We start from the raw sequence: 16,021 nt of genomic DNA, 5'->3' as shown, positions 1-16,021 counted from the left end.
ACTTCTGATTACCAGTTCTGTGGTTTAGACCACTACACCACCACCACCACACAGCCACCACCATTGTGTCCTTGAGCAAGGCACTTAACTCCAGGTTGCTCTGGGGGGATTGTCCCTGTAAGAAGGGCTCTGTAAGTCGCTTTGGATAAAAGCATCAGCCAAATGCATACATGTAAATGCATAACTGAACCCAGGCTTGACATGCCTTATTAAGAAGGCCTTAGGAAGTGACGCAAACATTTCATACAATATTTTATTGCTCTGTACAGCTCAATAGCAACCACATACATTCAAGACTTCTTGCTTTTGACTGAAAATGAAACATAAGAAAGACTGATCCTTGTAAATGAGCACTGAGTGAACAAGGAGAAATGTTAGAAACACAAGCCAGAACTGCATTTATATGGTCTCTGGATCATTTGGGACACATTTTGCCCTTTAATTCTTTTACAAAAATAAGCTTCTACATCACACATCCCAAAGATCATTTCAAAATCAAATATCTCAGAAACAGTGATCTGCACTATTCTTGAAATGAATTGCAACTCTTATCCTCCTTATCCATAATGCACATTAATAGCATGACTAAACCTGTGATCAAATTCATAGGGGCCATGCTGTCAAATAACAGGCTTGCGTAAAAGAAAAGCTTTCTTGGCGAGCACTCAGAGAGACAAAGAGCAAAGCTGAAAATGTGGGTGAACCGATATCCGCTGGATGACACCACACGGACCAGGTGCCATTCTACATATATTATGGTTGAATTATAAGAGGGCAGGGAAGGAGAAATGGCCCGTTTCATTTTACATTCCATTCTCAAAGAGTCAATGCACAGTAGAGGCTTTTCATACATTTGTAATTTTTTCTTCATTCAAACCATCCACAGCCTCTTGTTGACCTTCAGAGTCCTCTGGCTCAGCTACAGACACATGTTCCATTTTGACTTCCGTTGCTAGTTCTTTTAATCGCTCGTCCTCTACTTGTAAAACAACTGTCTCTTCCACCCCTTCGACTGATGGAGAAGGTTCTAGCTGCATCTCTTCCTCCACCACCAGAGTCTCCTCAACAGCAACAACGTCCAGCGGTTCCACAATTACATGCTCCACCCTCATTTCATCCTCCAGAATAACCCTCTCCCCAACCTCCTCCACCTCTGCCATTGCTAAAACTGTTGTTTGGTCTGAAATGACAATAACATTCTCCTGTAAGCCGTGGAATTCTTGCATATGAGTTTGGAGGTCTCTGGGTTGTGTGAACCACTGATCACAGATGGTACAGTGGTTGGGTTTCTCACCCGTGTGGGTGACCAAGTGGTCCTTGAACTGCTCCCAACCGTTAAACACACTGCTACAGACCTAAACAGCAAGAGAAATCCAAAACAAAGTCAGTCGTTTTACAGAAGGTCTGGAATAATAGAAATGTGTGTTTGGATACTTTGTCAAGTGTAAAAGCCAACCTGACATTCATAGAGCTTCTTTCGCCCCTTTTTAGCTCCAGAGCCATTTTGACAGGCCGACATGTGGCACTTCAGTGTACTGTTCCTGGCAAAACGTTCATGGCATTCTGGACATTCAAAGGGTTTCTCACCTATACAAACATGATAGATGAGATATGAAGATTTTGAAGAAAGATTTCACTTGGATTCATTCACATTTTATGGTCAAAATTAAACATTTGCTAGTGCTACAGCTGCATTAACTTCAAAGCAGTACTTTAAATATTAAATTAAAAGTTGTGTGTAACCTTTGTTCCACTATGGTCACCAAATGGAATTGCAATAGAAAAACAACATGGGGTGTTCCCCTAAAAGCATCATTAGCTAATTATGGTCACAAGTTCCATCATTAGCAACATAGTTAAACAATTTGGTGTTTTCTGAAACCATAGTTTCAACATTCGCAAACAGCATTGAAGAGTGCACATGTGCTCAAGTAAATCGAGGGAACCCCAAAATCTGATGTGGAGGGAAACCCCACTATTGCAGCCTAATAATCAGTCACATTTACATAGTGCAGGTAGCTTTTGTCTCTTTAGCAGTTTTCGCATATTAAACATCTTTCAGAAGTATGTGAAAATTAGCTATTCAAATTTTATATCTGCAAATTTTATTACACCCCGTTTGTAATGTTAATAATGGCAGCTCTATACTGTTGAACCAACATTGTTTAAACAATGGATGTGCACCAGTTACTACAGTTTCAGGAATAAGTTGTGACTATCTAGTTAATTTCTCCAATGATGCATCACACTATCGTGGTTAAGCAGTGACTTACGTAGTTGTACGGTCCAAATTGACAGATGTTAAATCAGATAGTCCCAAACTCACACCATTGATCAAGCCGATGTTGATGTGTTGGGATGCTCAAACAAACAGCAATGCTGTGACAGCGCCACTGAGTAGAACTTAATTATTTATAGTTGTATCTTCATATTAAGCTGAGATTGGAAAAAGTATTTTCAACAAAAACAAAATTACACACTTAAAGGAGTGCTCAGTAATTTGTTCCTCATTAAAAAGTTTTACTCCAAAAAAATAAAAAAACTTTTTAATGTTGAACCATACGTATAAAATTATGAACACTTAAATAAGATGAAGACTCTTGCATATCAGTAACCTTATAAAAAATCTACATGGAGAGGGCCCATTCATAGGGGCTGCCATGTTTGAATCACATGACAGCCACATACAACTCACTTAACCTCAGTAACCACTCTGTTATTGGACCCTTTACTCATGAATTTAAGTTAATTATAGCTGACTGTGAATAGTGAATTTCTATAATGGCGTTGGTAACCGAAAACGATTGTGTTTGAATGATGCTGCTTCCACACCCCTAGGTGTCAGAGTAGGTCCAAGACGATAAATTAAAAAATAACCGAGACCACCTTTAAACTTTAACTGCATATCATCTCCCCTGCCGACCCACATACCTGTGTGCTTCCTCAAATGCTCTTTGAAGTGTCCAAAGTGATCAAATTGCTTTTCACAGTAATCGCAGACATGCACTTTCTTTTTCTGCAGCAGAGACTGCTCCTCTGCCTCATAATGGTAATTATTCAGGTGCTGTTTAAGAGCTCCTTCTCGGGCGTATGATTTGCCACAGTGCCGGCAGACAAAGCTCCTATCCAGGGTAGCCGTGTGAGTCTTCATGTGCTGTTTCAGGTGGTAGTACAGTTTGAAGCAGCGGTCACACTTGTCACAACGGAAAAGGTTGTCCAGCTGAGAAATCTGGACCTCCACTACTTCAATATTCTCAAGGGTCTTGGAAGCTATCGCAGCTTCTTCCTGCACAACCAAGGTGTCATCTTCATCCTTTTTTACCACATGGAGTGTCTGCTCTCCATGCTGGTACTTGCTGGTGATGTCGGCCAACAAAGCCAAAGCTGAATCATCGGAAGAGGGTTCGGTACTCCTGGTAGCATCTAGCACTTCCACCAGGCCACTATCAACCACCTCGATATGTTCCTCACCAACCTCTACTTCGATTTCAACTGCTTCAGTTTCAAGCAAAGGAAGAGTCTCAGTGATCACATTGAAGGTCTCTGCAATCTTCCTCTTCTTAGCCTTGCTCTTTCCAGCCAAGGTCTGGGATGAGTTTAATGATGTTTTACCATTCCTTCTGGATGGGAGAAGATGACAACTGTTGAAACTTTTTTTATCATTTAATGGGATCGTTTGGTATAATATAAAAGAGCATAAATAATGACAGAATTTGTTTTTTTTTGGGCAAACTAACCCTTTAAAATAAAATCAGACAAAAGTAAACTTTCAAAAACTAGAATAAGTGAGTAACCTGTTATTTAAGGCCTTGATTGCTTCCTGCATTTGAAGGTACTCTGCAGCTCTCCAGACATCACTGACTTCTGCCTCACAATTTAAAGCTAATGTGGCCGTGTAGGTGAACTCCATCAGATGGTGGAAGGCAGTGTTGCTTACCCCTTGTAAATACAACAGATAGAAAAAAAATAGATTAAGGGGAAACTCTTCCATGTTTCCATATTCCACACACACTTGAGTGAATCGTTACATACCCTCAATCTCCACTAGAGGCTCTAGTGTAAAATCCTGAAAGAATTTGTGGAAAAACTGACTGCAGGCTGCAAGTACAGCTTTGTGGGCTCTAAACTGATGTCCTGTTAAAGTAACCACAATCATCAGCCACTTGCAATATTTACAGTTGTAGCCTGTATTTAAATGTATAACACTGCTAAATTCAGAGAGGCATTGGAGTAAGATGTACAGACACTGGCAACCTTACCATCCACAATAAGAGTGATGTCTGTGAACTGATCCAACTGACGTTGCTCATTCAGTTTGTCAAGCATGACTTTATAATGGTCTGGAAACTTATGCCCACAGTCATCAACATCACCATCACCAGACATGGTTCAGCCCTTTCCCTGCTCATGCAAATCCTAAGAAAAAAAAGAAAAAGAAAAAACGACCTCCCATAGTATAAAAAACTAAAACTGTGCATGTTACTTTGCCCAATAAACAAGAAATGAATGTTTTTCAGGCTTAATACAGTTCATCTAGCTTCAGTTGAGAAGCTTCAAAACTCAGGGTTCAAAACATTTTAAGCTGTTTGAGTTGATTAGCAGTGACGTTCAAAACTTTTAGGCAATTACAATGGAATTGAATGAGATCAGTCCATAACAGGGAAGGGCATTTAGGGCTGGGCGATATTTAAAAACTAATTTAGCGATAATTGCCTTAAAAAATATTGTGATATCTGACTACATTGTCAACCCACCTGCCAAGGGTCGGTGAATTTTTTTTTTTACTTCATTTTGCTTAAGAAATTTAATTGATTGAAACAAAAAATGTAAGACATTTCTAAATTCAAATTGAACTTTGAACTGAAAAAGAAAAGCAATAAAATAAAGTGATCGGAAAATCTTATTTATCCACCTCCCCAAATTTACCATCGCAAATGGCTCTATTTGCCATCACACAACCATTCGTCATGACAACAGGTGGAAAATTACTAATGGCCTACAGATTAAGAAAGACAATCATAAATGTAAAGACAATGAAAATCAAAATATATTAGCCTAATAAATTCCCTTGTGTTCCCAAACTAATGGTGCCAAAATGTGTGTTCTTATTGAATTTGTGTTTTGACAATACAGTTAATGCTGTGTTACCAAAAAATAAAATAAAAAAACATTTTTAGGTTAAAGGTGAACGTGTCTTGTATTACTTTTTCACTTTTGCCTTTGTTTCTTTATTACAAAGATATATTACTGCATGAACCTGCATAAATAAAGTGAACTAAAGTCACAACAATGATATGATCAGAGATAATTTGCAGCATTCTCATAGAAGACAGTTTTCTAGCAAACAGTTTTTAGACGACTGAATCAGAGAAAAAAAGGAGTGAAAACTCTTTAAGTGCGCTTGTTCCACGAGACCCGTTCCAGCTTGTGCTTCATGCCTCTGAACAAACAGCGAATCAGACACAAGCAGTAGCAACAGTTGAATTCAGAACTTTACACACACTTAGGTTGAAGTCATTACACATTTTTAACCACTCCACAGATTTATAGCAAACTGTAGTTTTGGCAAGTAATTTAGGAATCTACTTTGTGCATGATATATAATTTTTCTAACAATTGTTTACAGACAGATTGTTTCACTTTTAATTGACTATATCACAATTCCAGTGGGTCAGAAGATTACATACACTAAGTTAACCGTGCATTTAAGCAGCTTGGAACATTCCATAAAATAATGTCAAGCCTTTAGCCAATTAGCTTCTGATAAAAGGTGTACCTGTGGATGTATTTTAAGGCCTACCTTCAAACTCAGAGCCTTTTTGCTTGACATCATGGGAAAATCTAAATCAGCAAAGACCTCAGAAAAACAATTGTGAACCTCCACAAGTCTGGTTCATCCTTGGGAGCAATTTCCAAACACCTGAAGGTACCACATTCAGTAGCACGCAAGCATAAACACCATGGGACCATGCAGCCATCATACCGGTCAGGAAGGACATGAATTCTGTCTCTTATAAGAGATGAATGTAGTTTGGTGCAAATCAATCCTAGAACAGCAAATGACCATGTGAAGATGCTGGAGGAAACAGGCAGACAAGTATCTATATCCACAGTACAACAAGTCCCATTTCAACACAAAAAAAATAAAGGCTGATCAGCGAGGAAGAAGTAACTGCTCCAAAACCGCCATAAAAAAGACAGACTACAGTTTGCAAGTGCACATGGGGACAAAGATCTGACTTTTTGGAGAAATGTCCTTTGGTCTTATGAAACAAAATTTGAACTGTATGGCCATAATGATCATCATCATGTTTGGAGGGAAAAGGGTGAGGTTGCAAGCTGAAGAATACCATCCCAACTGTGGGGGTGGCAGCATCATGTTGTGAGGGTGCTTTGCTGCAGGAGGCACTTCACAAAATAGATGCCATCATGAGGAAGGGAAATGATGTGGATACATTGAAGCAACATCTCAAGACATCAGCCAGGAAGTTAAAGCTCGGTCACAAATGGGTCTTCCAAATGGACAATGACCCCAAGCATACCTCCAAAGTTGTGGAAAAATGGTTTACGGGCAACCAAGTTAAGGTATTGGAGTGGCCATCACAAAGACCTGACCTCAATCCAATAGAAAAATTGTGGGCAGAACTGAAAAGGTGTGTGCGAGCAAGGAGACTTACAAACCTGACTCGGTTACACAAGTTCTGTCTGGAAGAATGGCCAAAATTTCCAGCAAATTATTGTGAGAAGCGTGAGGAAGACTACCCAAAATAATACATGTGTATGTAAAATTCTGACCCACTGGGAATGTGATAAAATAAATAAAAGCTCAAATAAATAATTCTCTACTATTTTTCTGACATTTCACATTCTTAAAATAAAGTAGTGATCCTAAATTACCTAAGACAGGGAATGTTTTCTATGATTACCAGGGTTTTTCCTGCATAGAGAATTACTAGGCGGCCGCCTCCGTTTATGCCGCCTCTAGCTGTCTACAAAACACCAGTGCGTGTCTTCATGGAAAACACTAACAAGCATTGCACTCTGTGGATTGTCATTTCTAACTGCAAATCTCTGCAATAATAATAAACAAAATTCCATTGTCGAATAGTCGCTTCAAGTCATTTAACGTAACTTGAGATCATATAAAACTATAATGATGACACACGAGACAAAAGGAGCGCTGCAGCTCGAGTGTCTGATAGAAACACAGATCACAGCATGGCGATATATCTTTATTTCATCCTTAATTAAAGTTCACATAATACGGGAGCGTGCCATGTAAATAAACACAAACCCCAAAACTGTCATTCTCTGTGCAGTCAGAGGTTTGGAGGGTACTAGTTTCACACCCTGGCCAATTTTGAATATATTTGGCGACTTCCAGATCCATAGTTTTGCCATTTCCCAATATTGTCGAACATTGTCTGTTCGCAATCAGCATCGGGAACTTTGGAAGTAATCGCTTCTTTGCAAATTAAAATAACAGGTATGTCACGTGAAATGTATGCATTTGTAATAGGGATACACAGAAATTTCGGCCGCCGAAAATTTTCGGCCGAAAATGGCACTTTCGGTTTTCGACCGAAAGAGAAAAAAAGCCGAAAATATATACCGCCTCGCCCCGCCCCTCAGTGCTCTGATTTCAATATGGATCGATCTAGCCCTTATCACGGCTGTTAGATAATTCCACAACGGCGCTACCAAACAAAGGCCGATCATGTCAGCGGTGTGGAAATTCTTCAAAGTTTCTGATAAGGACATCACATTTGCGATCTGCAGTGTTTGTTCAGCAGAACTTTCAAGATATATATATACAGAATACAGCAAGAGATTCTACAGGAAAGCGCCCCGATCCACAGCAGTGCCACAACTAGCGCTGCTACAACATAGCTTGAGGCGTATCTAGCTGAACTACGCCAGAAGCGACAATCCCCTTGACTACGGGCGCATAAACAAAGACCGCTTTCCTTTGCTTGCGCGGATTGCACCAGCACAGAGAGTGAGAGACTGTTCAGTGCAGCATCTCATGTTCTTGATGAGCTTTCTGACAGGAGAGACTGTCAGAAAATTTAGCAACTTTTGTTCTTGAAGAGAAACCTGTCACTTGTATAGAAAGCGGTCTAATATGATGTGTATAGCAATTACATTACACTTGTTCTTCACTCGAGTATACAGCTTTTCGTTTACAGTTGAGGTTGGATTTAGTTCAATTACTTCTGTTTTGCACAATCATTTTCACTTAAAGTGTGCATACGTTTACATAAACAGAATAGAGCACTGATCTATATATATATATATATAATTATATATTATAGTTATATATAGATCAGTGGAATAGAGGCCCTCTGCCATTCTGTGTTCTGCCTTTTGTTTTAATTAAGATGACTGTTGCATATTTAAACTTTTTGAAAGATGTTAGCTAAGTTTATTACTTGACTCTTGTTTTGCATATAATAGTTTTCTAAAACTTTACATTATTTGGATAATTGTTAATAAAATCTGTCAAATTAGATTTTTACAGAACTGAAAGAAGAATATGTAATATAGTTCTTATATATTTTTTTTGTCCAATATTGGTGTTACTTTCAATAAAAGTGTGATTTATTTTATTGGTTTGTAGTTTTTCAATTCAGATTCATTAAATTCATGAAATTAATGAAAAAGTATAAAATGAATACAATTATACACATTTATTTATTTTTTTTTTTTAGATAGGTAAAAATTTCGGTTTCGGTTTTCGGCCAAGTGCATCCTGGATTTTCGGTTTCGGCCCAGAATTTTCATTTCGGTGCATCCCTAATTTGTTAACATTACCACGAACAGTTTCAAACTAAGCAAACTTAAACTAGGCTTTAAAAAAAATAAAATGAACAATATGTCTATGTAAAATTTATTTTTAAAAAAATTAAAAAAAAGATTAAATAATAACATTTGCACACCCAGATCTTATAAAAACCAATACTTACGTATACGTATGCAGGAGCGAAAATTTAATCAAAATGTTGGGGGGGACAATAAACATAACAATTCTCAAGAACAATTTTTGAAGGGGACACCAAGGTTTTTTTTTGTTGTTGCCCCGTTTGCATTTGTATCATTTTATTTCTTAAACAATTATTTTAAGAATATATCATTATATTATTTACAATACACTTATTTTAATGATATTTTAGGGGGGGACAACCCTCAGATATTTCCGCCTATGGCCGTAGGGTAAAAAGTCCACATAAGATACTGTATAATTCAGTGTTGTCTACTGCAGGTAAATGGGTAAAGGAAAACAACTTGGAATTTTCGAGTAATGATTTTAATAGTCGACTAGTTGTTCCAAACCAATATTCGATTAGCCGATTTCTCGTGAACTTCCTTGGCCCATAAACATTAAAATACACACTATATCAAAAGTGTAGCAACAAATGTAAACAATGTACATAATTTTTTGTATGATTTACTAATGTTACAGTGTTTACCAGATTACAGCCAACAGGCGTTAGGTCGTCATAAAAAATAAAAAAAAGTTGTAATATTGTGATATAACTTCACTTAGGTAAGGTTAGTAAGCGATTTAATCACACTTAAATCAGGTCAACACGTATAATGTTTAAGTTTTGTGGCTATACTTGTGAAGCAATTAATATTTTATGTTAATGATCTTGCGCCAATCACTTCCATTGTAAGTGCCTGTAACTTCTGTTTACAAAAATGGTGCGGAGTCAAAATTATTTTTGTAGTAATCAACATTACGCCATTAATAAGCTCATATTGAACCTGTAACCTTGCTTTAACTGTTGTGCTGAAGCATATTACACTGGCTGGCTGTCAAAGCATTTTGAAAGCCAAACCATGTGTCTACCATCTCTCAGAGACATGTTTCATTTCACACAGAGAATAATTTAAGAAGGAGCAACATACTTTATAATGGCCCATGTGCCGGCAGATCCATAGAGAAGCGGGCATTTTTATTCCGCATGCCGAATAAGCGTTCATTTCAACAGGGAGATTGTCCACACAAGATGCGCTGCTTTGCACCGTGCGAGTTAAACTGCTGCAAAAGCCACGTCCTTCAACAGCCCGACAGTACTATACAGAAATCCTACAGACATGTACAAACGACAAAAGTAGTGTCGTGTGCATATCAGGTTCATGTTACTTGCACGCTGGGCCTGTGGCAAGTAAAGCATTCGCCATTTGTTTTTGAAACGTTGTCGTTACGTCATCAAATCGCGCATTAAAATGCACATTTAATCAGACATTTCTCTGTTCGGCTAAACAATAAGTGACACCGAGAGCCTCGCGTCCTGGAGAACTTACCCGGGTGACGATCTGATGTGTAGTGTGGTTGTTTATACGCTTCGGAGGTCTGTAGCGATCAATGTGCTGTTTTTCCTCCTATCGTCGGAAAAGGGCGGTCGCTTCTCCTCTGGCCTCAATTTCCCAGAATCCACTGCTGATGAGTTTTATCGCGCGAAGCTATACTTGGGTTACTGGGGCAACAAGGCCGAACAAATTCTTGAACAGAAATGCTACACATCTTGATATGTATAATTTACATATGCATGTAGATTATAAAGGCCTATTAAAAAGGCAACCAAATATTTTTTAATTATCCCATATTCTTGATTATACTTTATCGATGAATCTGAATCTAAAGCGCACTACTGCCCTCCTGAGGTACGACTGAGATAGCATTCATGCATGTCGGGAGATGACATGAAGACCGATGCATGTTTTTCAAGAATTAAGATTTGATTACTGGAAGCAGTATGCTAAATTAGTCAAATTACGGTCAAAATTTTAGGGTCACTTACTCATTCATTATTATTATTATTATTATTATTATTATTATTATTATTATTATTATTATTCACATTTAAGGATAATAGTAAAGTCATCAAAACTATGGAAGGACAGAAATTGAACTATAGGAATTGTGTTGTCACTAAAAAACTTCCAAAATAAATAAAAACTGTGTCATAAGTAACTCTTGTCATTTTCTCAACCAACTTCTTGAGGTATCACCCTGGGATGCTTTTTAAACATATTGAAGGAGTTCCCATCTATGTTGTGGCACTTATCATTCATCCGTTTCAAAATACAGTTCTAGTTTTATAATGAAATAAAATTAATATGTTGGCACAATTATATTTTTGTCTGCAAAATTAATTTGAAACATACACCTTCAGATCAAAAGGTTTTTAAGATGATGAGAAACATTCAGAAGTGACCCCAAACTTTTTAACGGCAGTGAGTGAGAGAGTGTGTGTGTGTGTGTATATATATATATATATGTGTGTGTGTGTGTGTGTGTGTGTGTGTGTGTGTGTTTGGGCATCAATTAATTTTTGCACCTTTTATAATAGTCTTGTATGAACCCATCAATATGTGTCTAATATATATATATATATATATATATATATATATATATATATATATATATATATATATATATATATATATATTAGCACATGGGACAATTGAGGGGTTCATACACGACTATTACAAAAATTCCAAACATTCATTGATGCCCAAGTAGGCAACGCACTACATTAAGGGGATGTAAAATTTTTAACGGGATGATTTGTGCAGATTTTTATTTTGTCTTAAGGTAAATAGGCCTATGTTATGTATCTTCTGAAGGGCAGAACTTAAAAAAAACATATGATCTTTTATTTCTTATATTTTAAAAAAAAAAAAAAACACTTGAAAGGGGCACGAAAACTTAAAAAACAAAGGGGGGATGCAAACTGATACACAAAACATATACAATAATATATGATAACAACCTAATCTTCATTTATATCTAAAACATTTTCAAATACGAATCAATTGGAGAACATCAACAGATTTAAAATCTATATTATAAACTTTTGCAGGTTTTGGCAGTTAAATCACTTCACTTTTATTGTCACTTCTCAATATGCACGAGAGCAATGGTGAGTGAAAGTCTTGTTGTAGTTCCATAAACATGCAGTAGGCTATAGCCCACACAATTATACAAGTATGCACACATATCCACAATATATAAACACAATATATAAACACAACATACTCATTATCCAAGGTACAAATACACACAATATGGAAGCTATAAGACAGTTATCCACCACAGTAATGAACATACACGCGCAGTATGTTTCATAGTAAGCATTGTACAGTACTAGAACAGTCAGTGTTCAGTGTTATATTGTGTGCAGCATACGTTATAAGGGTGTATAAGTGCCATCATTATGCCATCTTTAAAATGATTGTCTTAAAATATTACCTGGATAGAAAGCGCATGCAATATCTAAAGATGACACAACACATCTTTCATAAAGTCAATGGAATGAGCAATGTATTTTGGTGATTTTCATGTTGCTCCTGAGTGAGCTTGTTTCGCTGAATAAGCACTTGACTGTTCGAGGAAACTGAGCACCTTTTTTGTTTCTATTGGTGATGGCTCCGCCTAGCGACTGGAGTTTGTTTTGTGGACTAACACTCCTGGGGCCTGTTTCAGAAAGGAGGTTAAGTGAAAACTCTGAGTATGTTAACCCTGAAATGAGGGAAACTCTGGGTTTTCTGTTTCAGAATGGGAGGTATGTCAAACCCAAGAAAGCAGAGTAAGTCAAGACCGTTTCTGAAAGAGAGGTAACTTATACTCAGAGTCAGTTACCATAGTAACTTACTCTGTGAACCTAACCTGGTCGGGAGCAGGTTTTCTTCGGTAAACCCAGAGTTTCTTTCAGTCTCCTCCCCTTTTTTAAAGAGGAAGCGGTGTTTTAACAGCTCATTCATTCTTTCGGTACATTCATTCATTCATTGCGCACATTTCCGTCACGCAGAGAGCATCAAAGTGAATGAAATGGCATGTCCTTTTATGGATGATCCTGTAGATGAAGAGGCTGCATTAATTCGTAGGGAGTTACATTTACGTCGGGAGAGGATTTTGAGGCCCAGAGTGGATTTTTTGTCGTATCCCTATGCATTTTTATTTGAGCGGTACCGTTTTTCTTTACAGGATACATCCATAATCTCATCCATCCTTACATCAGTATCGTCAGCCATCGTGGCCGTGCTCTTACATCCGAGCAGATTCTTTGCGTTGCTTTATGTTTCTTTACAAATGGAAGTTTTCTGTATAACATTGGGGATGCAGAACACATTAGTAAGGCTGCTGTATAGAGCGGTAAGGAAAGTGTGCCTCGCTCTTAAGCGCTTTCTGGGAATTTTTATGTTGTTTCCTGGGCACAAACCCGTGAGAGCCATCAAAGAGGAGTTTCACAGGATTGCAGGTCAGTGGTGTAGAAATCAGTTTAAACCTGATAAATGACGATCAGTTAAGAACATCTTGCTGCGACCCCTGGAAGTAACCTAATAATTAGAATTCCCTTTAGGATTTCCCAATGTGGTTGGATGCATTGATGGCACACATATTCCCATTATTGCACCTTCCGAAAATGAAGCTGACTATGTCAACAGGAGGTCCATCCACAGTATTAATGTGCAGGTACACTGACTGCATACTGTTTCTAATGGTCAAAGACTACATCACAATGCTGTAACATGTCTCATTCTTTGCACTGTCAAGATCATATCTGATGCTGCACATATCATCACAAATGTGGAGGCCAAGTGGCCCAGCTCTGTTCATGACTCACGAATGTATCGTGAGTCAACCCTGAGCAACAGGCTGGAAAGGGGTAAGTAAATGTATGTCCTATACACTTATTTCAGTGTATGCACTACACACTTACAAGGGCACTTCTATGCAGCACTAAAGCAATGTGAACTTTCTTACAGGAGAGATTGATGGCTTTCTGCTGGGAGATAGGGGTTACCTATGTCGACAAACACTAATTACCCCTTACCCAAAACGTGAACCAGGCCCTCAGCAGCGCTTCAATGTGGCACACTGCAGGACGAGAGCCCGGGTGGAGATGACCTTAGGCCTGTTGAAAGCACGTTTCCAGTGCCTACGTCACCTCAGGGTAACTCCTGAAAGGGCCTGCGACATTATTGTGGCATGTGTTGTTCTCCATAATATTGCCATAATTAGAGGGGAGCAACACCCTGCCCTACAAATACAAGACCCCGAGGAAGACCCCATCAACCCTGCAGATTTCCAGGATGGAAGGGTAGTCCGAGATATGATATGCCGCTATGTCTTCTCAGATTAATACACATGATATCCTCCACCACAACCAACCACAAAATAAAAAATTAAATGAATAAACACACAATCACAACAATTTATTTGATGTTCTTCATTTCCTACAAATTCAAAAACAGTTAGATTTGAATATAGTTTCAATACTTCCTAGAATTAACCTGTGACCATACACTCACCTCTAGCTTTAGTTTCAGAATGTCGATTTCCAGATCTGCCTTTTGGATCTGGCGATCCAAGTATATAAGTTCTTTGCTGTTTTTTTATTTTATTTTTTATAAGATGAAGTCTATATAACTCCTTAACTGGCAACTGAAAATACAGTAGATGTACTACATCATGTAGTTCTAAACAAATTCTACATAATTAAACTGTGGCATTTACTGAAAATCACTGAACTGTGTTCATCTGTGCACCAGAAGTCGATGGACCTTCCTCCTGCTGTTCTTTTACACTCTGGGGGGCGGTGGGAGAGATGAGAATGTCAGTTTATACTTAGATATAAACTTAGATTCTATAGGCTACTCACAAAAAAATGTGGAGAAATGTGTAGATTGTTTGATGTGTAGACACATAATATTAACATTACCTCTGTAGGCCTCTCTGTGGCAGCAGAAACTGTTTCTTCATCCCCATCATCCTGTGAAGATGAGCATTTGGTTGAGTACACTTTATGATACTATTTGTTATAATTTCTGGTGTATTGAGTAGGCTACTTACAGTAGGCACTTAATGCTTTCAAATAAACAATATACAATTGCATGAATTATTCTTGAATTGATCAATGTGTGTAGAGGGAGAAGGTTACATTAAAAATATACCTTTTAAAATGTGATGTTAAATCACATTATAACACCCAACACTTTATAACAGTAATTAAAATGTAAACTCATGCATTGACTCGAGCAGCTATTTTCTCCCAAGCTAATTCTCGGTCCTTCGCGGGGTTAATGCGCACAATTTTCTTTTTTCTGTTTATTTTGTTCTGGGGGATGTTTGGGTTTGATTGTTGCATTCATGTTGGAAAGTAGTCTTTATAATCTTGTTTTTGACAAACAATCTATTTTTTCTAATATGTAAAATGTTAATATGAGTGGATTATCTCTCTCTGAATGGAATTTGAATGGGTTTGGGCACCCCATAAAAAGAAGGAAAGTTATTTCTCTTCTTAAACATAAGAAATATGATATAGTGTTTCTTCAAGAAACACATCTTTCCCCACAGGAAGCTGAAAAATGTGGAAGATATGGGGTGGACATGTTTTCTTCAGTGCTGTCTCAATTAAGAGCAGGAGAGTCATTACATTGATAAGTAAGCATCTACATTTCAAAGGTCTTAAACAGACTAAAGAGAAATTAGGAAAGATCATTGTTGTTTTAGCAGAAATTCAGGGGGTCAAAGGGTACAGATGACCCCAAGGCCCAGAGGGGCCCATGCAAAGGTCTATAGTTGACCCTTAATGGGATCAAGCACAACAATTTACTTACTGACTTATATCACCGAAAATAGAATACATATGTATTTACATGATAAATTGTTACTAATGAGGCAGCGAGGAGAGAGGATCTAAATGCAGGACTTCTTTATTAAATGAACAAACAAATAAACAAAGGAAAAACCCTCAATGGGGAAATAAACATAAACAGAGAACTAGGGCAAGGAACACAGACCAGGCTTGAACTACATTCAACGATCGACAAGGAGTGAACAAGAAACAGGGCTTAAATACACAAGGACAGGATGATTACAAATGATAAACAGGTGTGAACAATGACACAAAATGGCAGTGATGACGGCAGGTGGACTGTGGGAAATGTAGTACATTTAACAATGACAAGTGAAACCCAGGGCAGACAACAAGGGAATCGTGACATA

The 16,021-nt window shown here is 37.8% G+C and overlaps 1 protein-coding gene across 4 annotated transcripts; it reads right to left on the bottom strand.

Moving 5' to 3' along the window:
- Window positions 1–53: 53 nt before the first annotated feature.
- On the bottom strand, window positions 54–10,412 carry LOC127620918 (zinc finger protein 131-like). 4 transcript variants are annotated; one of them, XM_052094271.1, is made up of 8 exons: window positions 9,913–10,186; window positions 4,260–4,416; window positions 4,033–4,134; window positions 3,795–3,939; window positions 2,932–3,620; window positions 1,457–1,587; window positions 1,295–1,355; window positions 54–1,180 (listed from the first exon to the last, which is right to left on the bottom strand). In XM_052094271.1, exons 2-8 carry the CDS (start codon window positions 4,384–4,386, stop codon window positions 846–848), a joined length of 1,590 nt encoding a protein of 529 aa, XP_051950231.1. In that variant the 5' UTR covers window positions 4,387–4,416; window positions 9,913–10,186; the 3' UTR covers window positions 54–845. The 4 variants fall into 4 exon arrangements, with proteins under 4 accessions (XP_051950231.1, XP_051950228.1, XP_051950229.1 ...); XM_052094268.1 differs by adding an exon at window positions 10,312–10,410 and having other exon boundaries at window positions 56–1,355; window positions 9,913–10,093; XM_052094269.1 differs by lacking the exon at window positions 9,913–10,186 and adding an exon at window positions 10,312–10,412 and having other exon boundaries at window positions 56–1,355.
- Between the last annotated feature and the right edge of the window lie 5,609 nt (window positions 10,413–16,021).

This window comes from Xyrauchen texanus, chromosome 27 (assembly GCF_025860055.1).
Source record: "Xyrauchen texanus isolate HMW12.3.18 chromosome 27, RBS_HiC_50CHRs, whole genome shotgun sequence".
Classification (NCBI taxonomy): Eukaryota; Metazoa; Chordata; class Actinopteri; order Cypriniformes; family Catostomidae; genus Xyrauchen; species Xyrauchen texanus.
Note: the sequence above shows the minus strand (reverse complement) of the source record. Positions and strands in the feature narration are given on the sequence as shown.

Bases quoted from the DNA above. Each gene is read 5' to 3' on its own strand.
- LOC127620918 (XM_052094269.1), bottom strand. From the start codon at position 4,386: ATGTCTGGTGATGGTGATGTTGATGACTGTGGGCATAAGTTTCCAGAC. The intron at 3,940-4,032 runs GTATGTAACGAT...TGTATTTACAAG, and splicing joins GCCTCTAGTGGAGATTGAGG to GGGTAAGCAACACTGCCTTC. The intron at 1,356-1,456 runs GTTGGCTTTTAC...CTTGCTGTTTAG, and splicing joins AGAAGCTCTATGAATGTCAG to GTCTGTAGCAGTGTGTTTAA.